This window comes from Mizuhopecten yessoensis, unplaced genomic scaffold (assembly GCF_002113885.1).
Source record: "Mizuhopecten yessoensis strain PY_sf001 unplaced genomic scaffold, ASM211388v2 scaffold6169, whole genome shotgun sequence".
Classification (NCBI taxonomy): domain Eukaryota; kingdom Metazoa; phylum Mollusca; class Bivalvia; order Pectinida; family Pectinidae; genus Mizuhopecten; species Mizuhopecten yessoensis.
In genome coordinates this window covers 2,722,652-2,747,183 of record NW_018406415.1, presented here as the reverse complement: position 1 = coordinate 2,747,183, position 24,532 = coordinate 2,722,652, and the positions used below count along the sequence as shown (strand labels likewise).

General features: G+C 36.2%; 3 protein-coding genes across 3 annotated transcripts; all 3 read left to right on the top strand.

Annotated features, from left to right (window-relative positions):
* The first annotated feature begins 1,099 nt into the window (after positions 1–1,099).
* LOC110451738 lies at positions 1,100–7,681 on the top strand. Its single transcript, XM_021499904.1, has 3 exons — positions 1,100–1,363; positions 5,228–6,508; positions 7,174–7,681. The coding sequence occupies exons 2-3, from the start codon at positions 5,237–5,239 to the stop codon at positions 7,585–7,587; spliced, it is 1,686 nt and encodes a 561-aa protein (XP_021355579.1). The 5' UTR covers positions 1,100–1,363; positions 5,228–5,236; the 3' UTR covers positions 7,588–7,681.
* A 2,009-nt stretch (positions 7,682–9,690) lies between these two features.
* On the top strand, positions 9,691–14,546 carry LOC110451783. The gene is made up of 4 exons (XM_021499956.1): positions 9,691–9,742; positions 11,123–11,246; positions 12,781–12,929; positions 13,507–14,546. The coding sequence occupies exons 1-4, from the start codon at positions 9,697–9,699 to the stop codon at positions 13,662–13,664; spliced, it is 477 nt and encodes a 158-aa protein (XP_021355631.1). The 5' UTR covers positions 9,691–9,696; the 3' UTR covers positions 13,665–14,546.
* A 3,091-nt stretch (positions 14,547–17,637) lies between these two features.
* LOC110451778 (cysteine and tyrosine-rich protein 1-like) lies at positions 17,638–22,913 on the top strand. Its single transcript, XM_021499952.1, has 4 exons — positions 17,638–17,853; positions 20,378–20,489; positions 21,318–21,466; positions 21,757–22,913. The coding sequence occupies exons 1-4, from the start codon at positions 17,799–17,801 to the stop codon at positions 21,921–21,923; spliced, it is 483 nt and encodes a 160-aa protein (XP_021355627.1). The 5' UTR covers positions 17,638–17,798; the 3' UTR covers positions 21,924–22,913.
* Positions 22,914–24,532: the final 1,619 nt, after the last annotated feature.

The window sequence follows — 24,532 nt, the reverse complement described above, 5'->3', positions numbered from 1 at the left end:
TGAATCTCTACCCTTCCTTGTTGCTTTGCTACTTCGGTTCTGTCCCCAGGCGGGGACATACCAAAGTCATTAAAAATGGTATTTTTGTTATCCCCTGCTAAATGTTCAGCATTATGAGTTATGCCAACAACTAGTTCACCCGTTGTCAGTATAATGTCACCTGGCGGAATGTTATGGAATGTTACAGGGTGCCTTCGCATGGTATTTTAGTGAGATAGCACAATAAAGTCGGCATCAGATCCGCGCTATCAACAAAAGGCAAGCGCCAACATACCGTGTCTCATGCACATATACACACATGCACGTTTACACAAAGCACATGGAGGCACACCCTTGATTGTCCTTGGCTGTTAATAGGACGTTAAACAAAAAAAACCAAACCAACCTACATCTTCTCTGTTTTTTAATCCTTTCCTAGTTCCCTTACTCTGTTCTCTGTCCAATCTTTGGTTCCCTACCCATTCCCTGATTCTCTGCCCTTTTCGATCAAGCTCTCTACCCTGGCCTTGTTTCTCTGCCCTGTACTTGGTACTGTTCTCTAGTCATCCCCTGGTTACATATGTCCATTTAGTTCTCTGTACCTTTTTTCACTGTCTGTCAGTACTCTGATTTGTGTGTGTCTTGACCCACCATATATCCAATCCCTGTCTCTACCCTTTCACCCTTCCCCTCCCTCACCCTCTACTTCCTCCTGGAATCCCCTGGTACTCCTCCTCTTCCGGTTTTCAGCCTCACTCTAGTCGACCATTCCATTGTTTCCTTGATCTCTAGATCTGCCCGTGATTTCGTTGATTTTCTATTACTCTAATAATAATATCCCTTTCTTAGTTATCGACCTCTTTCCTGGTTGATCTCTCAGCCTGTCATGAACGATCGTTTTCCGTTAATAAAACCCCACTAGTGCCCCAAACAATATTATCTCTGTATATACCTTGGTTCCAACGAATGTGAGATATACAGTATCCCTTTAGCACCCCTATAGATACGATCAAAATAAACCACGCCCATGATAAGCCCCTCCCTCTCCTACCCCCTCTTTCCCCCATCATCAGCCGCAAGATCCGTTATTTAAAGTAAATTATAACGTAATGTGTGTTGGGTCGGAGCCTGTACGAAGGCTCCGTGCCAAGAAATGTCAGCTTTCGATACACAGACTTACTACGCACTATATACCAACGCATCCATTGAAGCTTTGAGGTAAAACTTAGCTATATCAACCACGTGACTGGGTTTGCACGTGTGTTTACATCACGTGCATCAACAACAGATAGTACAGGTATATATAATGCTATTTTAAGACTGAAACTTCAGATATTTCATAGACCTGCGCATCAGCTGACTCTTTGTTTAGTTCTGAAATAAGGTAAGTTTCTTCTGTTTGTTTGTGTATTAAACGTTCGATCTAAAATACTACACAAGTCGATATTTAATTACCAATTAATCCTCATTAATACATTGGTTTCTGCTACAGTTAATAAACGTTATTTCTGGCGTAGCTCGTTTACAAACGTGTGCAAATCATAAGATAGATTAGAAGATTTATATGTGTCCAATTCCGACGTTTTTTTCTAGTTTTTTTTTTATTCTTTTAAGGGACAAATTATATTTGAGTTAGCTTATGGTTTCTTATTGTATCTACGTCAGATGTAAAATTACGGTACATTTTGACTGGTTATCGAAATTAAAGTCCTTCTTACACTTTTCCATTATTTTGCAAGTCAATATTGGATAAAATACCACGGATTTAATGTTAAGTTTGTATATAATAAAATTTCGAAATATTCAAAATCAATTTGGAAGAAGTAAGATGACAATTTGAGCAAAACACTTTCTGTTTTAACTTAGCTTTTTTTGTAAGTGAGGTTTTCAACCAATACGTTAAGCACAATACTATAATAAACCCTTATACTAAATAGTGTTATAAGAGAAAAGCTGGAGGATAGGGAAACAATGCGTACACAAATAACTTTCATTATTTTTTTCACAAACAAAAACCTTGGTAATATGTGAATTCCACAGCATTTCATGGTATAGGTATATGTACTTTTTATGCAATCTGAGTTATGATGTCCATACCAATAAACGTTAGGAACAAAGGGTTATACGCCTTTCAGCAAAACAACACACACGGCGTGTTACGGAAACATATAACGGCAAGTGGCTTTGTGGAAATCCTTTGTATATAAATACATAGAGACATGTACATTGCACAGTGGCGGATCCAGAGGGGGTTTTTTTGGGCTTCAGGAACCCCCCCCCCCCACCCCCACCCTAAGAATTTTCTTTAAAAATCATGTATTTTCACCATTTTCCTCACTTTTTACCCACATGGAAACCCCCCAGGAAATTTGGAAACCCCCTCAGATAGGTCTCTGGATCCGCCACTGATTGCACATGCATCAAGTATACTCACGCGAAAGCACGTTCGCTTTATAAGATCCATCAGCTGATCCAGGTGGAGGTGTGTAGATAAGTTATAAGTTAGTAGAGGCATATAATAATATCTATATGAATACACATGTTACATCGATATCACTACAGTTGTTACTATATAAACATGTATCGTATTTTTATTTTTCCCGGCACACTAGGACGTTTATCCATAAATAAACACATATCAAACAAAAGAAAACTGCATGGTCAGCTTAGCGACATAAATGCCTTCAAAGCGTAATTACTAACGAGGTACATAAAAACAAAAGCACCAATACTAGCGAGGTTGCTTTTTAAATCTACTTGTTACAAAAAAGTCCATACTAGCAAGGTTCCGGTGTACATACATACGGAGGTGTCTGTACTAGCAAGGCTCCGCTATATACATTTAAACAGAAGTGTCTGTACTAGCAGGAGTCTGCTATATACATTTTAAAAAGTGTACGTAAAATTGTATTAACAAAAGTGTCCGTAGTAGCAAGGCTCCGTTATATACATTTAAACAGAAGTGTCTGTACTAGCAGGAGTCTGCTATATACACTCAAAAAAGTGTCCGTAAAATTGTACTAACAAAAGTGTCCGTACTAGCAAGGCTCCGTTATATACATTTAAACAGAAGTGTCTGTACTAGCAGGAGTCTGCTATATACATTTTAAAAAGTGTACGTAAAATTGTATTAACAAAAGTGTCCGTAGTAGCAAGGCTCCGTTATATACATTTAAACAAAAGAGTCCGTACTAGTAATATTTCACTTTAGATACAAAAACCAGTGTTGGCGAGTTTCCTCCGTGCATACAAACAAAAGCGTCCAAACTAGCGAGGTTCTACTATACATACAAACAAAAGCGTCCAAACTAGCGAGGTTCTACTATACATACAAACAAAAGTGACCATACTGGAGAGTTGTCAATGTATATACACTACAAGCGAGATTCCGCTATACATTGAAAAAAAATCGTCCGTATTAGTAATGTTTCAACAAACGATTTTCTACATTTCATACATAAAAGTGTCTTACTTTAAGCGAGTTTCCACTGTACAGACTGTACTAGAGGAGTTCCCGTGCCCGTACTAGCAATGTTTCGCTTAAGATACAAACAAGTGTTCCAACAGCGATGTTCCACCTTCATACAAAACGATACATATAATATATATATACATATAACGAACTTGTCCGTACTAGCGAGGTGCCATTGTGCAAACAAGAAAATTGTCCGGACTGATGAGGTTAATTTCACATGAATGGAGAAAAGATCGAATCTAAGACATAGAATTTCCATTTATCGGTTGATAGATACGTATACTTCACTCAGCATTGCAGATTTATACAAACTTTACTGAAATAAAAAGAAGTTATTTCTGATGTAAATCCTTTTTTTGTTCCAAAAAGTATTCTTGGCTATCTGGGTGGCTTTCCATTACCTAATTGATTTAAATATTGAGGGTGTGGGTAATTTGAAGAGGTGCCCTCTCAAAACCACATCGCTTTCTGGCAAATGTCAGACGGAATTCCGACCAGTTGTTTGGGCACTACATAACTTTCTTTGGCTCCTAAATATATGACTCAAAAGACCTTCCGACCTCTTGACGTACCTCTGGAACAATGTTTGGGAAAATAACTTAACGATTATTCTTAAACATTATGAACACATTTATTTCTCTTTCTCTCTCTATCGAAATTCATTCTTTATAAAAGAAAATCTCGCTATGTTAAACTTTGTGCACCCTAGCAATGAGATCTCTTGACAGAATTACATCATATTATTATGCTGGCACCTAGGTTGAATGCTATTAATGATTGGTCAATGACACATATACTACTTGTAGATATTATTCTTGAATCATAACACAGACGTGTTTTGCGCACTCTCTGACGCAAAAAAAAGTATTCTCAGCTTGAACAGTATACTTTATGTAATATATACATGTACATTAATGTACCTTTATGTTCAAATCATCGTATTAATTCAGTGTACGATTATTGTTCTCTGAACTAAAACATTTGTTTTCGTATATATATATATTCTAATTATATTTCTTATTTACCTATAAAAATTAACAAATGCGAAATAAATGTTAACCCGTCAAAAGATGACAATGCTTTGTATGAATGAAAAACTACCGTTACATATATATATATATACTCTACACTAGGCTGAACCGTCAGCCATCCTCTTTGTTTTGTAAACAAACGCACATGGCATAAGGCCAATTTCCGGTAGACAGTCGCAAATGATGTTTACAATATCCATACTTAAAAATAAAGATAACATATATTGATTACCGAATTATTTTACCTGCAATATTTCTGTAATATCATTAAGATTTCGTGATATAATTAGAAAACGTATCAGTCAGGAAGACGACGCAGACATAACACCATGTGTTTTAGCTCATCTAAAGATTCCCTGTACCTCTTATCTTTGTTTAACATGCAATACTTGATAAGACTACGAACGCGCATGAATATATAAATAAACATGTTTTTGTGCTAACGAACGCTGTCTGCATGCGAGTTTTAAGTGTATTCTAGATAAAAATAACATTTCCAGGGTTTACCAAGATCTCAGCGCATCATTACTATAACCCACTGGCCTGGGGCATGCAATAGACCACTGCGTATGTATGTTAAAGATATTGTAGTTTTGCCAAGAAATAAAAGAGATAGTTTTAAACCAAAGGAGGCCATACGGCCAGTGTGAGTCATTAGCAACAAAGTTTACCGAGAGAGTAGGAGCGTGTACAGATACATGATTTTGTAGTTAGTATATCAAATTACCCTTACTATTTTCAGAATTTTGGAATGCCTGAATCTTCACTTCAGCTGAGCGCTAGTTCCAGCGCCATTAGCTGTACGTCTAACGGGCTTGGCAGTAGCCACAGTGCCGGGAGTTCCTCACAGGGCGGTACGGCAGTTTACAGAAATAACACAGGGGAAAAGAAATCTAAAATGGCCACCTCACAGCCACCTCCAGTTTCAAGCAGTACCGATTTAATGACCCAAAGGGCTATTTTGGAACAAATATTTCTTAAACGGGCAGAAGAGGGCGACTTCTGGTACGTTATCGTAGCAGAATGGCTTGAACAGTTAAAACGGTATCTTGGTGTGCCGAGTAACCGGAAGTACTATCATCAGAGGTCCTATCCAGGACCAATTATCACCAGACGGGACTACGCACATACCGTTGACGTAGTACACGAAGACGCTTGGCGCATGCTCATACAGTGGTACGGACTAGCGGACGGACACAAACCAATCAAGTTGGTTGTGTATGGATATAACAGATCACCAGATATTGAACACAACATCAACGCTTTCAAACTGATGTTGTCAAATTCTCCTCCGGAAGATTTCCACAATGAGAAATTCAGTAAAATGGAGAAAGTTGGACATGTTGAATGGAAAGCACGTACCTTGTATGGTGTAGAGCCAGACAAAAAGACACGCTTGTGGGGAAAACCGGATGCGGATGGGGAATGGAGAGCGCTTACGTGTCGAGATAAAGCCATTGGTAAATGCCTTGACATTGATTCCGATTTCATTCGCCCGATAATCGCGATGGAGATTTGTGGGTGTGACGATATTTGGGGGCAGACTCCCGAAGGAGTCGAACCGAGTCAGGACCCTTCTGTAGGGCCACTTTACGAACAGGACATATTTGATGACGTCACAAGTACGTGGGAAATTGACATTCATGATCAAATCGATCACATCGGAAAAAGTGTAATTGATGGATTGCATATGAACTTCAGTGCCTTCGTTCAAAGAGCGAAGGAGTTTATTGACCAAAGAGACGCTCAACTTCGTCAGAGGGAAAGAGAGATAACACATTGCGAAAACTTCTCTGACGACACAAGACGGAGACTTGAGGAAAAAGAACAGACGCTGGACGTAGAATTGGCATCATGCCAAGCACTGGCCAAAGATTACGATATGAAAAAAATAGAGTTAGCTTCCGAACATGACCAAAAATTACAAGAACTCGAAGAGCTTGAACAGAGAAGAAAAACCGATTATCTAAAGGAAAGAGAGAAATTTGATATCGAAAGGAAGCGTTTTAATGAGGAGTTAGAGGTAAGCATACGGCAATTGCTTAAGGCTCTGACAGGTAATACATGTGTCACTTTGTATACAGAAACCTGTCTTTAAAGGCCATTCTGTATCACAGACACATGTTTATAAAGGCCAAAAAAGTATCAAAAACACCTACCTATAATGACCACCCCTATTTCACAAACTGAAATACCTGTTTATTATAGCAACCTCTGTTCACAGACGCCTGTCTGCCATGACCACTCCAATATAACAAACACCTGTCTCAAGTGGCAACTTATGTATCACAGACATCTGTCTATAATGACCACCCCAATATCACTGACAGATGTCCATTTGACTGGCAGAGACATTTTACTCATGTTCCCCAAGTCAATTTAAACGAAATGTGAAATAAAAATGATTATGATTACCTACTGCGGTTATCTTTAACATTAGGGTCAGTAAGAAATCTAAGGTAAACGCAATGGTCAACGTTAACAAGTAACTTCCTGTCTAGTTAAGGAATAGGTGAGCGATACAACCCTGCTAGACCTCTTGTTTAAACATCTCCTATTGTTTCAGTAGCATTACATGATTCAAACCACGGCCTCATACTCATACGAAAACCGGAAAACCGTTCAACTTTTCTCACTTTATATGCTGTTTTTTGTATCTTTCATTATATTGATTATATTATTTTACAGCGAATCACAGAGATGAATGAGATACAAGAAGGCCGGATAAAACTCGACATTGGTGGTGTCCAGTACACGACCTCATTGGCAACACTGAAAAAAGATTCTGGCTCGATGTTGGCAGCCATGTTTAGCGGACGTCATCAACTCCGAACCGAGGCTGACGGAAGTTACTTCATTGACAGAGACGGTGCCCACTTCCGGTACATTCTTAATTATTTGAGAGACGGCGGAATTAAAGACGGAACTTTGCCTAGCAACGAGAACTTATGGCGGGAACTGCTTACCGAAGCAGAATACTATCAGATCAGTGGATTGGTTGATTATCTTTACTCTTTACTTTACAAACAAAGCGAACTCTTTAGCGTGGAGGCAAAGGACGAGCCAGAAGACGAGGAGGAAGGAAATGACACTTTCGTTTAAGATATGTTCTTGTATTGCATATGCGATTGAGAATCAGAGTGGGAAGACCCCTTGTATATGAGGATGAATTGATCCTAATATTGATTTTTAAAAACAACGAAAGAGAGACAACTTAAAACAAATTACATGTAATTTTAAGGAGTTTCCAATTTAATTGATAATGGTGATTTTACGATAGCATCGAGTCACCTTATGAAACCACCATGAATTAATTATTTAGAGTACTTTGTTAAGCTCTTACTTCCCGAAAAAAACTTCAAATATTATATTTTTCAAAATAAATGTGATTTCTGATATTTCGATATTTAATGTTTTAAACAACTGGGCCCACTTGTATAAAAAAAATCTCAAGCAATGTATTGTCTATGGGACATCTTAGACTTGAGGAAATCTCAAGAGTTGAGATGTTTTATACAAGTGGGCCCTGATATTTACAAGTATCAAAAGTATTGAAATTCCCGCATTACAAATCGTACAAATAAGTAGTCAGGAAAGGAACTTATTAACATATTAAAGTCAGAGCTCAGCACTGATCACTGACTTAACCCCCCGGCAAGTACATTTTGTATATATTTTTGTACTAAGGTCAGACAAGAAATATATATGTCAATCAAATTGATTTATCAGTATTGTTTTCAATGTCTTATGCAATCACCCATAAATTATATAAAACTTAACTGACTGTACCGATTGGTTGTTTGGTTTGGGTTGTTTTTTTCGTTTCCTATCTTTCCTGTCGTCGTTCTTTTCTATCTACCATCCGTTTCAGGCACCCGTCCTCATGTGCATCTGGCTGTTGCAAAGACGTTAAACCACAAACAAACGATCAAACGTTAGTGTGTTTTATACAGACTAAAGCGGAGTTTATTATTTAACCACAGTATCAGACTATTAATAATTGTGTATACCTATCAAATGGGTGTGGAAACAAAATTCCGTAAATTTGTCTTATTCAACGGGAAATTCAGGAAATTAACCACTGTTTTTCTTTTGAGTCCTATTATAAGCTTGAAATTCAGGTTCTCTGCCACAGGTGCCTGAATCCTTGCTTCCGACCTAAATGCTATCGTTCTTGAACAAGGTTACCGTAACAAATAATAGCCTTGTACTGGATCCCGGAGGGAGGGATATTTACATATTTAACTTACTTGCAACTTAAGATTAATTTTTAAAACAGTACCTCTTTATGACTAAATCAGTGTGTTATATCACGGCAGTATTTATTAAATTCAATAGATTTGACAGAAAATCAATCGAATCGATTATTAATCAAGAATATATTATACATTCAAATCAAGCATACATTATAGAGAACTACGTTGTAAATGTGCCAAATCGAAAAATAGATCCGGAAACACGTGTAAACAGTTTATTTTTATCTGTAATCATATTTTAAGTTTTACAATGGAATCAAATTGGTTAAACATGATTAGCTTATTCAGAAAGACTCAAAGTTTCAAAAAAATAAATCAATAGTATAGATTTTCTATTTTCATTTGAAATCCTCTTATATTACTTTATTAAGTTTGAGCTCTAGTGATTTTATTTAACGATACATTTTTAATAATCTGTTTTTATATTTTATTTGAGTTTTTTATTTTCCAAATATACCACTAAGCTAACGTAACTTTAAAGAACTGTGTTTATCAACACAAATCTCCCAACATGCTCCACGTTTGATGACGTGCTAGAACGCACACCTATTGACACGCAATGAGTTGGAACGGCCCGGCACGTATATATGTCATATAGACCCCAACGAGTCTAGATAATAACCACAACAAAGAAATCCTCGGTAGAAGCAGGTATCTGATAAATACAAGGTATTGCATTGATGTACACATGTAGAAGGAACCTAAACACAATTTTGAACTATATCCAAATGTTTATCGTTCATACCTCATTATGAAAATAATATTTATTGAATCTATTTTAAATAAATATGACGTTTACACTTTGATTTATTCTTTCATGTAAAAAATTATATTAAAAATATTTTAATTTTCCAAACATCATACCGAAGTGGATTTCAAATAGAGTTATTTTTTTTTTATAATAATCGATCCCAGTTGTAGGGCCCCATTTTTTTCAAAAACAGGAAGTTCCAACATGGCGATGTTGTTTCTGGCTATGACCGGCTATCTGCTCCTCTCAGGTACGTGTGCTTCAAACGCTGTCAGTTGAGTGTTATATTATTTGTCTAAATATGATACATTTGTAAATACATAGTTCTGATAGTAAACTTACGAGTACGTGTTTTGACATTTAAGGAGATTTTTTCGAGACATCCAAAACCACGGACATATCCATGCGTATTAGAAAAATGTATAACAAAAATGTACAAGTCTCCACTAAAAATAACTCGGCAATTTGCATACTCTAATTATTTGTTAAGTTTGTCATCGACACGATGAATGAATAAAGGAATTACAATAAGAAATACAGAGGGCTACATTTAATATTTAATGTGATATGAAGCTGACAAATCTTACACAATCGAGACCTAGTATGGGTCAATGGCGACGACAATCTAAAGTATACAGACGCCCGGGTTGTAGTGCCCAACCGCAAAACAGACGAATTTATAATGCAATTATTTTTGATCGAGACACAATTTGCGATAATAATAAATCATATTTTGGTAAGTATTGCCACACGTACGTGTAGAAATACATACATATTTACCACGAACGGGCTTCATGGAATATGTATGTAACCGATTTGTGTTCATACTAGCATGAAATTGAAAAAAATACAGTTCAATCCCTATCTTATTACACTGCATCTTACACTTGGATGATTGGTATTGCACCTTTGTTGTAGCATACTTTAAATTGTACTGCATATTTACATATTATCTTATTACTTTGAGCAGAGGTACGATCAGAGCAGTACTGTATCTATACTGATTATCGTAATACTTTGAGCGGAGGAACGATCTGAGCAGTAATGTATCTATACTGATTATTGTGTTACTTTGAGCAGAGGTACGATCAGAGCAGTACTGTTTCTATACTGATTATCTTGTTACTTTGAGAAGAGTTACGATCAGAGTAGTACTGTTTTTATACTGATTATCTTATTACTTTGAGCAGCGGTACGATCATAGCAGTACTGTATTTATACTGATTATTTTATTACTTTCAGCAGAGGTACGATCCGAGCAGTACTGTATCTATACTGATTATCTTATTACTTTGAGCAGAGGTACGATTAGAGCAGTACTGTTTCTATACTGATTATCGTATTACTTTGAGCAGAGGTACGATCCGAACAGTAATGTATCTATACTGATTATCGTATAACTTTGAGCAGAGGTACGATCAGAGCAGTACTGTTTCTATACTGATTATCGTATTACTTTGAGCAGAGGTACGATCAGAGCAGTACTGTTTCTATACTGATTATCTTGTTACTTTGAGCAGAGTTACGATCAGAGCAGTACTGTATGTATACTGATTATCTTATTACTTTGAGCAGAGGTACGATCAGAGCAGTACTGTATCTATACTGATTATCTTATTACTTTGAGCAGAGGTACGATCAGAGGAGTACTGCTTCTACAGCTATACAGACCAGGCCAGTAATAAATTGGAGGGAACAATATTCTGTACGACAGATTGCTGTGGAACACTACAGGACAGATCGTGCTGTGCCTCGTAAGTACGCTTCATTATGTATATAATATATACATGTACTTAATTTTTCTCGGTAACCTGTCAATATTTCAACTTGTATAGATGGGTTTTTTTCCGCAATTATTTGTATTTGTTTCAAGTTCCTAATTAGCAGGGATTGGAATAAGGATATGTAATTCCAAACGTTTAAGCCTACTTTAATTAGTTTCTGTTTGTAAACAAAATCACTGTACACGAGTGACATTAGCCTTTCTTAGACGCTTAGCATCAATACCAACAACAAAAAAGTTCTCAAGTTCATCCAACATAAAATTGATTATAATATGTATTAGAACAATCGTGTCAATTTTTTTTTACTTAAGAATCACATAATAATGGGAAAATAAGCAAGCTCCTTTTTTTAGGAAGGAGGCGTTATATGTTTTGGGGCGAAACTATTTGGGGTGTTATGTTTTTGGGGCGAACTATTTGGGGCGTTATGTTTTTTGGGGGGGCGAAATGGTTGGGGCGATATGAATCAAATTTGGGGCGAACTGGTTTGGGGCGAAACGTCTGACACCCTAAGGAGCGACAACTCTTGTTAGAGATTGCTGTTACAGGCTGACAGAGAAATTACTAAGGCGCAGGGGAGACAAAGCTATGACGTATAACGGTGGTTACTACAATTACAATGAGAAGGAACTACAGTGGCGGTACAGAGGTTTTTTTGGGGGGCTTCATGAACAGTTCTCTGGATCCGGCACTGAACTATACCATAATAATTCATGAATGTTAACGGCAGCTATTCACAGTGGGATGGGTGCATATTTATTATTTACTATTGTCCATTTAAGGACATCAAAGAATTTTGTGATGTGGTGGTGTATAACAGTGGAAAAGGGGATAGGGGTTTGGTGTGAGGGCGTAATATATCTCTCATGTGCTCATCAATCGATGATCAGGAAAGTGTTTGTCAATCATAGTAAAAAATATATTACTATTTTGAGATTCCCTGGGACAGTATGCAATGTACATTTACATGTTGATGGAGAAGTGGGCGGAACCATAACTGTCAACAAAACATATACATGTATACAATTATTAAATATTACTTCGCGAGGCACTAACTACCCCGGGAGAATTCCGATTAAAGAAAGTATGAATTAATTAATAAAAAAACTGACGATATCTTCTCTGTTTCAAAGGAATGATACTTTAGCGAATGCCACATCACAGGGGTGATATGGCTTGTAATGACGTCACTGACGCGTCCGTTTCATGGCAAACAACGTATCTATATTCAGCATCCGCGACCAAAAAATACGTTTGTGAACAAATGGAAATTAGAACGGAGATATACCAACAACTTTTGTTAAGATTTGGATAGATAAATCGCGATTATATTTTAGCAAATATCAATTTAACTCAATCTCAGTTTACAACAGTCTAATCACCCTATACCGGCGAACAAAGTGGGGGCTGTCACTAATTATGATTATGTGATAAACCGTAAGTTATATAAGTCGACAGAGTCATATTTATTAATTATGTATATAAATGTTTGTGTCTTTTTCAGTATAACTGCGACTGTTGTCGGTATAATAATATGTGGGACTACATTGATGATATCAATCTCTGTTATCATCATATGCTGTTGTTATAAATCTACGAAAACTACAATACGACGGATCACCCTCCCGTCCGAGTTCGAGAGCAGTTTAGAATGTAAGTTTATTCAACGCGTTGACCTTCGAACACTGATGTTTTAAAGATGAACGTAAAATTTGGTAAGAGAAACAGTAAACCGGAAATGAATCACACTGTATCATACAGCTGTTTCGGTCTTCTAGGACTCATCCGTGATGCTAGGGACCCAAACATTAGAAATCCTATTTGTCTAATACGTAGCAAAATAACTGTAAATCTGGAATGGTGACACCCCAGTAAAAATCCTGGATCCGCCCCTGTAAAGTACTGTTGAAACAGAGGGGCATGTATGAAAAAACCCTTAATTAAATGTGGAGTAGAACTAGCTAATTTTTAATTAAATGATAACTCGGATGAGGCAGTTAAGGGTTATCAGGGGTGTCTTGAAAATGTAACTTGATACATTTGATACGTGTATACCAATGTAATTAACTATTGTAGGTCAATCGGGAACCGTCGGCACTTTCCGTAAATGAGAGAAAAAAAACGAAAGTGCCGAAGGTTCCCGATTGTTTTGTATTTGACCTTCCTCGTCGTATAACATGCATGATGTCATCAAATAAAGATAAAATGTACTTTACTTACATTGTAACAGGTGTGTCAAGAACAGAGAGCGAAGTATCGCCGTCCGCGGGACATCCTCACTCCAATGACTACTACCCCCCTATACAAGAGGATGACGAGAGCATTCCTAGTTACGACCCACCACCGTATTGTCTACACGAAGACAAAGAACGGGAAGAGTCTACGTAGTCACAATCAATATCATTATACCTCATATATAACAGCTTATCTGATTGGATTTGTTATATCTCATTTCGGAGAAATATTACTTCGTGTTGGTATTACGCGCTCGATTTTTCCCTCATTCGGGTTCTCTCTAAACACGTAAGAGACATCACATCTGAGTTCCGGGTGACTGAAGCAGATCACAAAAATGGCGCGTAAGCCTGACCAATTTCAATATTGCATTATTTTCTTTTACGATATATTGGTGTTTTATTGTCATTGTGATAGGGCGACCAAAGCCCTCGTGAAACATAATAAATCTCAGAGAAACAAAGATTAGTTCCTGTTCCATACAAGAGAAACATATTTTCCATGGCGATAGAAGACAATATTAAGGACACGTGGTTACAAGCTGCTTCAATTTTACTGTGACAGCAGAAATCATTATTAAGGAAGACAATGCAAGGGTCCACACCGTCTGCGGCAAATTGTCGTCATATTCACCAGATAGAAGACAGTAGTCGTTGTGGCAGGAGTCTACATGTACATATATATGGGGGAAAAAAGAAAAAAACGTCAGCATACAATGTGTTGACACTGACGAAATGGCAAATGTGCACCATGCAGTACTCAGGACCTAGCGAGTGTTGACCACCAAGATAACCATGACGACATGCATGTACTGTATATGTTTGTCTTATTTAAAAAGAAACGATTAGACCTACAGAATTGTAGCTTATAACCTGCCCGCCGCTGAATTATTCGCATGCTCAGGAAATCGTACCAAGTGACGTCTAAGACACAATGATGACATGTACAGATGCACAGTACATTTTCACATAATGTACTGTGTTATTCTATGAATATACCCATGTCAAATTTTGTTTTGCGTATTTACCCATGTAATATGACCTATCAGCCATGTGCTTGTTTTTTTTCTGTAAGTTTCAATTAGTACGTCACGCCTAGGACAAGTACATGACGTCACAGACTTACGCACTGGAGTCAAAATGATGGCTTGTTCATTTCCACAAGGTTGCATGAAATTGTCTTTTTACACGAATAAATGCCACAAATCTTATTTATGTGATGATTTGGCTGAATATGATATATTTAGGCTCGCTAAATTGAAAAAAATCTTACTCATTTCATAGATCTCATATGAAATGGAAACTCATGTAAGATCCTATATAATACAACATTCTTTAATGCAGCTAGTTCGGCGGCAGTGGTCAATCGTCTTTTATTTGCTATTTACACTACCTCATTGGTATAAATATTAGAACAGAAGGAATTTTAGTGACTTAACTTCATTAGCAAACGTCACACTTCAAAATATATCATCTAATATAAGTTTCACATTGTATAATGATACTAGCGCTCACCTGTCCATTTGTCCACTATTGGTGGCCGAGTGTGGAACAGAAAAATACTAGATATACGAGCTATATGTGTTCAACTTTAGAGTAGATAATTTTGCGAAAATAAGATAAGATTTATTAAAAAAAAACACCAGTATATTCTTTTCTTTGTTTATATTTAAATTATTACATTATAATAATAATAATTAATAACAATTCGAGGTTCTTATATACCGCTTTATCACAACCTAGTTCGTAGGTCGTCTCAGTTTCAACAGATTTATTGACTTTATATATGGCAATTGGATTGGACATCAGCTAGGCCTTTTTAAGTCTGCATATATTCTGTCATAACAATCCAATTAAAAAGTGCAGGGGAGATAACTCCAATTTAGCTTGTGAAATGAATATTTTTCAACTTTTATTCAATCATTTTCTGTTTATGTTTTGGATATTAACAATTAAATAAATCATGTATAATCCAAGGGACACAGGCCCAAAAGTCCCTGTGTATAAACACATTGGCTATATCCAGCCACTGGATATATAGGATAAGTTACCAAGAAATAAACATTTTGTAAAATTTCAGAATATGATATGGATTCATGTAGGAAAATGTAGTTATTACTATCTATTATTGGAGTTGATCCTTTAAAATTTATCTAACAAAGCACTTTAGAATATTCATGTAACTATGAAATAGTTAGAACAGGTTATAGAATAGTACATTCATAAATTCCATCCAGTCAAGCCGAATACCAGAGATGTTGTTAGATGATAGATATACAAAATGTATATACACCAGTTTCAATACTTATTAGCAGAGTGATCATGACACTATACATAATAGCATCACTTTCAATGTAAGGTTTAGCTGTGAGTGAGACTACATATCAAGTCTATTAGTTTGACAAATATAGTCAGATATACTTTATAAAATGGATATGTTGATATCAGTACTCCACATTAAGCACCCATTTATTAGAGTTTTTAGATTAAAATGATCATGATTATCAGTTATACCAAATTGAGAAATTTCTATTACTAAATGCATTCTAATGTTGTTATAGAGTGGGCATTCAAATATAAAATGAAATGCATTTTCATTTTCATATCAACATCTACATGCTGGTGTATGAGAAAAATACTAGATATACGAGCTTTATGTGTTCAACTTTAGAGTATGTTCTTTTCTTTGTTTATATTTAAATTATTACATTATAATAATAATAATTAATAATAATTCGAGGTTCTTATATACCGCTTTATCACAACCTAGTTCGTTGGTCGTCTCAAAGCGGTTCACAAATTATTATCCGTGGTTTTAGGGCCTTTGCAACCAGCCAATATCTTTCTCAACTCCCTGGGGAGCATACAGCCGCAGCTACCATTTAGGCGCTCACAGCTAGCATTCAACAATTCTAGCACTGCCCAACCACGTACTCATTTACAGCTGAGTAGACTGGAACAAGCGGAGTAAAGTATCTTACTCAAAGATACAACACAGTGCCGTGACGTGACTCGAATCCGCAACCATTCGGTCACGACCCCGGCGTCACACCACTAAACTACCGTGTTTATATTGTCTTTACGGGTTACGTTTTAATACTGTCTGATAGTTGGGGCTATCACTAAAGACTATCAGTGGATGATCGAACTTACGTCTTGGAATATTTCTTTTCAAAAATGTCAAGGCGGTTCATATCGATATAATACAAACAGTTACAGTATCAGATTTCTACTTGTAAAATGGCCCTGTCTAGAAGAACCTGTTCATCTTATTGAAGTTTGAAGCCCAGAGGAATTGTGATTTTCTGGGGAAATAAACCTCCATATCTCACTCTTACCAGGGGAAATAAATCATTTATTATAATTCATGTCAAAGAAGAAGATTATAATCAATTCGATAAAGTTTCTTTTAGTTCCGTTGGAAAATATATAAAGATAAGAAATGTTTATATAGAGTGATAATTCTGCACGAGTTATTTAGCATTATCCTCGAGGATGGGAGTACGTAGGGCTTGATGCTCGAAGGGTTGATATTGTAATTTATATACATTTTTAAAATGTTGTTTGTATGATTTAAAGATGAATTCGTAGTACCAACAATTTATTTTATTTGTCTTTTTCAAACATAGGCGACATTTTAATACAGGTTTAATTTGCGATGTCGGTTACTTTTTTAAAATGATTTTTTTTGTAAAATTCTGTTTTTGTGGTCTTAAATGTTCATAATTTATTCATTAAAAAATGGGAATGATTCACTAATACAATCACTCTGCAGAACCTCGTTACTGTAGTATAAGATACCTTAAATATATTCATTATTCCATTATTATAATGGTTTACATGGCTATGGTCATTCTAATTAAATACTTTGAAAACGTTTTTAAAATGACGATTGATTTTGTATAGATACCGTCAACTTCAACTGATCACTGAAATTTCTCTGAAATTCTAAATAAATAAGCCCCATTATTTTTAACAGTTCTTTATATTTTCTGGACTAGTTTCAAGAGAAAACAGTTAACAGATCATCGAACTTAAAAACATATTGGACAGATCGTGTTCGGATAATCAGCTTATATTGGGATAAAACCGTCTACCTATTGTTGTCCGAGCCAGGTATACGAGCCACGAGGTAGATGTCCACTTTAGGATATGTACATTGTGGAATTACGGCCACATGCACGGACACACATTAAAATACAGGTAGAGCCATTTAAATCTAGCTCGACCTAATTTAACGCACGAGTGTGGTCATTAGCGTTGTTTGGACATTGTCCAAACAAACAAGATGGCGTCTCGAACATATTGCTTTCTGGCGACTGTTCTCTTCAAACTTATTACTGGTGAGTTTTTCTTAAATTATCCCAGATTCTTCTATATTTACAAAGCAAGGGGTAAATGGTTTCAAAAGGTCAATTTATACATATTATAAATACGGAGAATTGCCATCTCTATATGTGTCTGTAAGGGGTTTCAAAGGGTCAATTCATACATATTATAAATACGGAGAATTGCCATCTATATATGTGTCTGTAAGGGGTTTCAAAAGGTCAATTTATACATATTATAAATACGGAGAATTGCCATCTCTATATGTGTCTGAAAGGGGTTTCAAAGGGTCAATTCATACATTTTATAAATACGGAGAATTGCCATCTATATATGTGTTACTGAATATTATGTATATATGCCTGTACATATAAAGTGTTCCTGTAATAAGAAATTGAATCATTCAACCAGTTCCCGAGGGCACATGTTCATGTGTAAATACATATGTAATACATGTACCGTATATATTTATATAAATGTATAACGTACTCTTTAGTATAATATTTTTAAAAATCATCGTCTTCCTTTATTGTTATAGAATTTTATGTTGACATTAAGATTTATACTGGAGAATTATAAGCAAATTTTGACTTTGCAGCGTAATAAGTACGACACTTTTCTTAAAAACAGCATCTAATATATATATATATATATGTATATAGCTGTGTGGGGCAAAGAAGTAATTCCAACAGTGTGGACAATGTTAGGTTGTCAATTTGCTACGGGTATATATAGCTGTGATGTTCATACACAAAAAAGATAGCTGATAAAGACAAATCTTTCAACATTGATGCTATTTTATCGGGGTATGGAAATGTAAATCGTATCCGAATCTGTATGTACATGTGTATGTTAAAGCAAGGTAAAAGCTGAAAACCCTTGTATTTGTAAGTCGGCTCTACCTGAACCTCTAAAATAAACATTGTACCACTGTTTATATTAGGTTACAGTCTGTTATGATGATATTTGAAGGCGAAATAAAAGTAAAGAAATCATTTCATATATCACATCATACACACGCTTGGATGCTATATAAAACATAATCAATTTGTATTTGAATGTTAAATTTGCCTTGACACACGACATAAATCTATTCAGGCAAATCTTTTTATACATTGCTAGCAGTCGGTGTCATAAACTGATTTTAGCAGTATTTACTAATTCATTGTACTTTTCACCACACGAACAAGGCACAGACCAAGCCCCACCCCCTATATGCTCATAGAGTGTCATTGACACTTTATGTATAAGCAGAGAGGGTGAGGGGCTGGTCTGTGCCTTGCCCCTGTGCTTTTCACGTATCTACTCAGAATTTATAGATCCATGCGTGACATTTATGTTTTCTCCTTAACTAGTTGAAACATTACAATACTAAAAACACATTGAAAAGTAAGGGTTTCTAGCATTATCAAATCTGCTATTAATTATGAGGAAATGAGTATTTTATTTAGTTATACTAAGAAAAAAGCCACGTTTAAACAAATAGAAAGTGCCGGGATCTCGAACAATTTCCAACTGTATTAATGAAACAAGTTTCGGAGGAGTCCGTAAATGTGAGATGTAATAGGAACAATTTTTAGTTAATTTCAATATGAATTTACCGCACAAAAATGATACTTCGATATACCGCCACATTCTATTTTTCATCAATTGACGTTAAGCGAGGATGGCGATATATCAAGTTGACTTGATTTCATGAAACATGTGTAATCATTCTTCTTTCCAATTAAAGGGTTCGTGTATACATGTAGATACATCAAATATCATTTTGTTGAAACTGCTAAAAAGACTATATTTGGTACACCTCCTGTGAGATAATATAATCATTTGACCTGTTTTTAACCAATATGGATGCTTGTAACTATGAATATCATACAACTGTAATCTCCGTTTTGTGTACAGTAGCCAAGGCGGACGTTTGTTACTATGACTACCATGCATAACAATAACATTTTCCGTGTTGTTTTCAGTTACCACGGCGGACGTTTGTTACTATGTCTACCATAACAATAACATTTTCCGTTTTGTTTTCAGTAACCAAGGCGGACGTTTGTACCTATGAATACCATACCACTATAATCTCCGTTTTGTTTACAGTAACCAAGGCGGACGTTTGTTACTGTGACTACCATTACAATATATTCTCCGTTGTATTTACAGTAACCAAGGCGAATGTTTGTTACTATGACAACCATCATACTAGAATCCCCGTTTTGTTTTCAGTAACCAAGGTAGATGTTTGTTACTATGACTACCATTACAATATATTCTCCGTTGTATTTACAGTAACCAAGGCGAATGTTTGTTACTATAACAACCATCATACTAGAATCCCCGTTTTGTTTTCAATAACCAAGGTAGATGTTTGTTACTATGACTACTATTACACTATAATCTTCGTTGTATTTACAGTAATCAAGGCGAATGTTTATAAATTTGACTACCATTTCACTATTTTTTCCGTTTTGTTTTCAGTAACCAAGGTAGATGTTTGTTACTATGACTACCATTACAATATAATCTCGGTTTTATTTACAGTAACCAAGGCGGAAATTTGTTATTATGGTTCCTATTACACGTACTTCACCTCCCACTATTACTGTAGTACGGGATGCTGTGGATATTATTACAACCGACTCTGTTGTGATAAGTAAGTATTCTTTTTTAAATGAACCACGTGGTATCATGGAATTAATCCAAATACACATTGTAAATAAAAATCACCGTCAATAAACCAAATTCAAGTTAAAGTAGTTTTTCTCAATTTCTACCACCGGTTTTCCATTACTACAATTTAGATATAAAGGCGCTGCAGATTACTTGGTGCAATATGTTAATGTTGAGCTGCAAAGTTCAAAGTCACAAGGAAGAAGTCGCAGGTGAACCCTAATCTGTGATGACGTCATGCTGTGATAATTATAGTGCTAATAAAACATGTTTCAAATGAATCTTCCAATTTAATTAAGTCGAACTTCGGTTTCAATAGTATTTGTTTGTGACAATAAGTGGGGTTTATTTTATAATAAAAATCCGAGTGTTTCGAAAATGGTTATATATTTGTGATGAGTTTTGCTATCGAACAACCCTGATTGATAAAGTAGTCTGGACTTTGTTTGTGTGTGTAAGTCTTGTAATGTGTTAGAGTGACAAGCGATATAGTGTGTTGGAGTTCTCTCCCTTATGTCACTTAGTTGAACGTTAACAGCGGCCGCATTTATAAGTTCCTTTCAAGTAAAGTTAAATTGATGAAGTGTTTTCTTTGGTTAAAGTAGCCATGCTCAGAAAAAATACATTGTTTTTTTAAGATTCTGACAGCAAGCTCGACCTTTATTTCCCATCAATCAAGTCCAATCTTACCATTCATAACCGTCACAATCTGCATAATTGATTATAACCGTGTAAATAGATAAATAATTAAAAGCTCAAGCAAATTAACAAAACAATTATTGCTGTGACAGAAAATGATTGCTTTTTTTAGCACAAATACTGGTCAAATCGTCGGGTACGTATTCGGAGCCATGCTGTTGGTCGGATTTCTCGGTGTGGTTATCTTCTTGTGTCTCATAAAAAAGAACCGGAGCCGGGGAGCAATTGTCCATCCAAATAATACCAACACGGTGACTGTCGGTAAGTTTGTATCACAGACAATGCTTCTTTTTATAGATCACACCCTCAGTCTTTGATGCAGTGCTATTTGATTTTTCTTCTTCTTCATTTATATATTATTTTCATATAATTCCATTCTTCGTAGATATAAAAAATAATTTTGGCAAAAGTAAAGTATGGGATTATATTAATGGGGGAAGGGCTGTTATGATTTCAAGCCTCAGAGACTCTCTGGTCTGATAAAACACATCTGGTGTCTCCGCTTCATTTTTTTAAACGTGATAAATCTTTCTTTTCTGTATTTTTTGTAGCGACCGTAAACCAGGTACAGCCTCCGCCGTATGGTCAGCCGGCGTATGCTCAACCACAACCGTATGGCCATTCATACCCGTATGGCCAGGCAGCTCATCCTCCACAGAATGCCCTTCCGCCCCCTCCAGCCTACAGCGCTCCATCTCATCCACCACCTGCGTACTAGGGCGCCTTGCACACATCAACTTTAGCTCTCGCCAGCCTGCATTTCGCCTTCCCACTCTCAACCAGTCTACTAGAACGCCAAAAACTCATTAACATCTTCCGCCAAAGACTATCACCGGCCAGCCTACTGGAACGCGGAGGGCATAAATATGTTCAACTTTCGACCCGCGTTTCTTGTCTACATGAATCGGCGAGGACACATATCTCTAGAAAGAACTTCTGACTCCATCCGGCCCTACTGTCTCTAACCCCATTGCCTACTGGAGCACCACGACACACATCACCAACTTCTAGAACGCGGGCTCGTTATACAGATTTTAGGTTAATCATCAATCGGGAACCGTCGGCACTTTCCGTAAACACTGGAAGGTGCCGACGGAACTCCACAAATGTCTTTCTCCTTTCTATATACATTTAAGCTGTATAACAACAATCACATATGGAAGTGCTCGTTTCTTTTATTAGGTTTTTGAGCATTGCAAAGGAAAATCAATGTCCAAGAAAAAAAATGATAATAAAATATTAATTAAAAAGCGTAAAAAATCACGAGGGACGAGACCATTCTTTTCGCACAAATCAACTATATGAATTTAAACAATACATGTAAGGTGAATTATTGTATAGAATGCTTGGGAAACCAAACTATCGTGGACATCTACGATGATTGCAATTTCTACAAAAGTGTCAATCGGTAGTGAAGTTTGCGTGGATTAGATATCTGAAAGTATTACTTTCGTCAGGTATATGATTATGACGAAAATTCAGTGATATTCTAACTTTAACACTGCTGGTGTTATACAACAGAATAATCAGGAATCTCGTTCATTTAAGCAGGGACGTATACTGTCCCTTATTTAAGACTCTGACTGTCGTGCCGAAATAGGGTACACGTGTACGTGTTACATTATGAATGTCGAGGTTTCATTTTGCAATAATGCAATTTGTTATTTTTTTTGTTATATTTGTGCACATGGAGAAAAATAATTTTGTCAATAAATATTATTTTGTTATTTTTTGATTTTGGTTTTGTATTAACTTGAACTTTGATTAAAATATTCATCTAAGTCAAAGGGAGATAATTCAAGACTAAATATTTGAAATGTTTTGCAGCTTCTGGTAGTTGCTTGGCAACTGTTTTGATGGCGAGTCTCTGTGCTTCGACAAACATAATAATACTACTGTGCGCTTTGGTTCGGTCTCTCGTCTCCTACCTTTGCTAATTTGAACCAATGGCGTTTCCTCAGAATAAACTGCACTTTCATGTTGTTTTGAATTAAAATATCCCTCATACAAAATTTGTTTACACACAGGACAAGCTCCGTTTGCAGTAAAGGTAACTTTTATTCCGTTCAAACAATTCCGTCTGTATTTGCCAATGACAGACACAAGGCCAGGATATACATGTATATCTCGCGGTCTCCGTCAGTTTAATTTGTGCGAATTTTATGAAGTCTTTCAACTCGGTATTAATCAAAAGTCTTCATAAGATGTAACCAATCATTTCTAACGGTGTAAATTAGTTAAAGAAAGTAAAGAAAATGCTTTATAGATAGTACACGTGTAAATATTACCGAAAATAAACAGTTTTAAAATTTAAAAAAACGCATCATTCAATGATGCCGTTACTAATTCTAATTTCACAGATATGTACACTAATTATGAGTCTCTAAGGAAATAATTGAAGAATCTTAAATGAAGACCATCGTATGAGTTAATTTCGAAAAGCCTCCACATTCCCTTTCCACGCTTGGAAGGTTAAAATATATAATGTATATCAATAAATAAGTAAAAAGAGAAACGTCTCTGATTCATATGTAACGGAACTTGACTGGGTCGATCGTCGGCGACCAGGTAGCTCAATTGGTAAAAGCGTCCGTCTAGAGTTCGTAGGGGCCCGGGTTCGAACCCCGGTCTGGCCACTGCAATCTCAGTTTCTGCTGTTACAAAATTGGCGAGCTTGCCAACTCTTGTGGCAAGCACTGGATGAATGCTTTGTAAGGAAATATCCGAACATGAGTTGTAAAAAGTGATGTCTTCGGGGCCGAAGACTTGGAAAAATGAGAGAGGAATGCAGCGGAACTGGACTGGTTCGATCGTCGGCGACCATCTGCAGGAAGCTCAATTTGTAGAGTGTCCGTCTTAAGTTCGGAGGGTAGCGGGTTCGAACTCCGGTCTGGCAGTTGCATTTATCTCTCTCTCTCTCCTGTTACATATGTAATTACAGACAATGAAACACATTAAAATAATTTATTGAAAGATTTGCTATATGTGACACAAATCTCTACGAAGCAGTACCAAGCTTCTCGTTAAATCTAATGTTCAATGAAAATGCAAACCTCTTTATGAACCTTTATGCATACCGCTATATTTTTTAAGGATTGAACACAGTTTAAAAGATTTAATGCCTACCGTACGTGGTAAATAAGCTGTAAAAGCATGATTGTGTCGACCGTGACCAAGATGTATGTAACTTGATAGAAAATGATAGTACTTAAAATATTACACACAAATATACTCAAATTTCTATCGACTTTTCAAACATAGTTTAAAAATAACTTAACCCGTCTTTATTATAACGAAACTTGTGTGTCAGTGAGTGTACGCTGTATG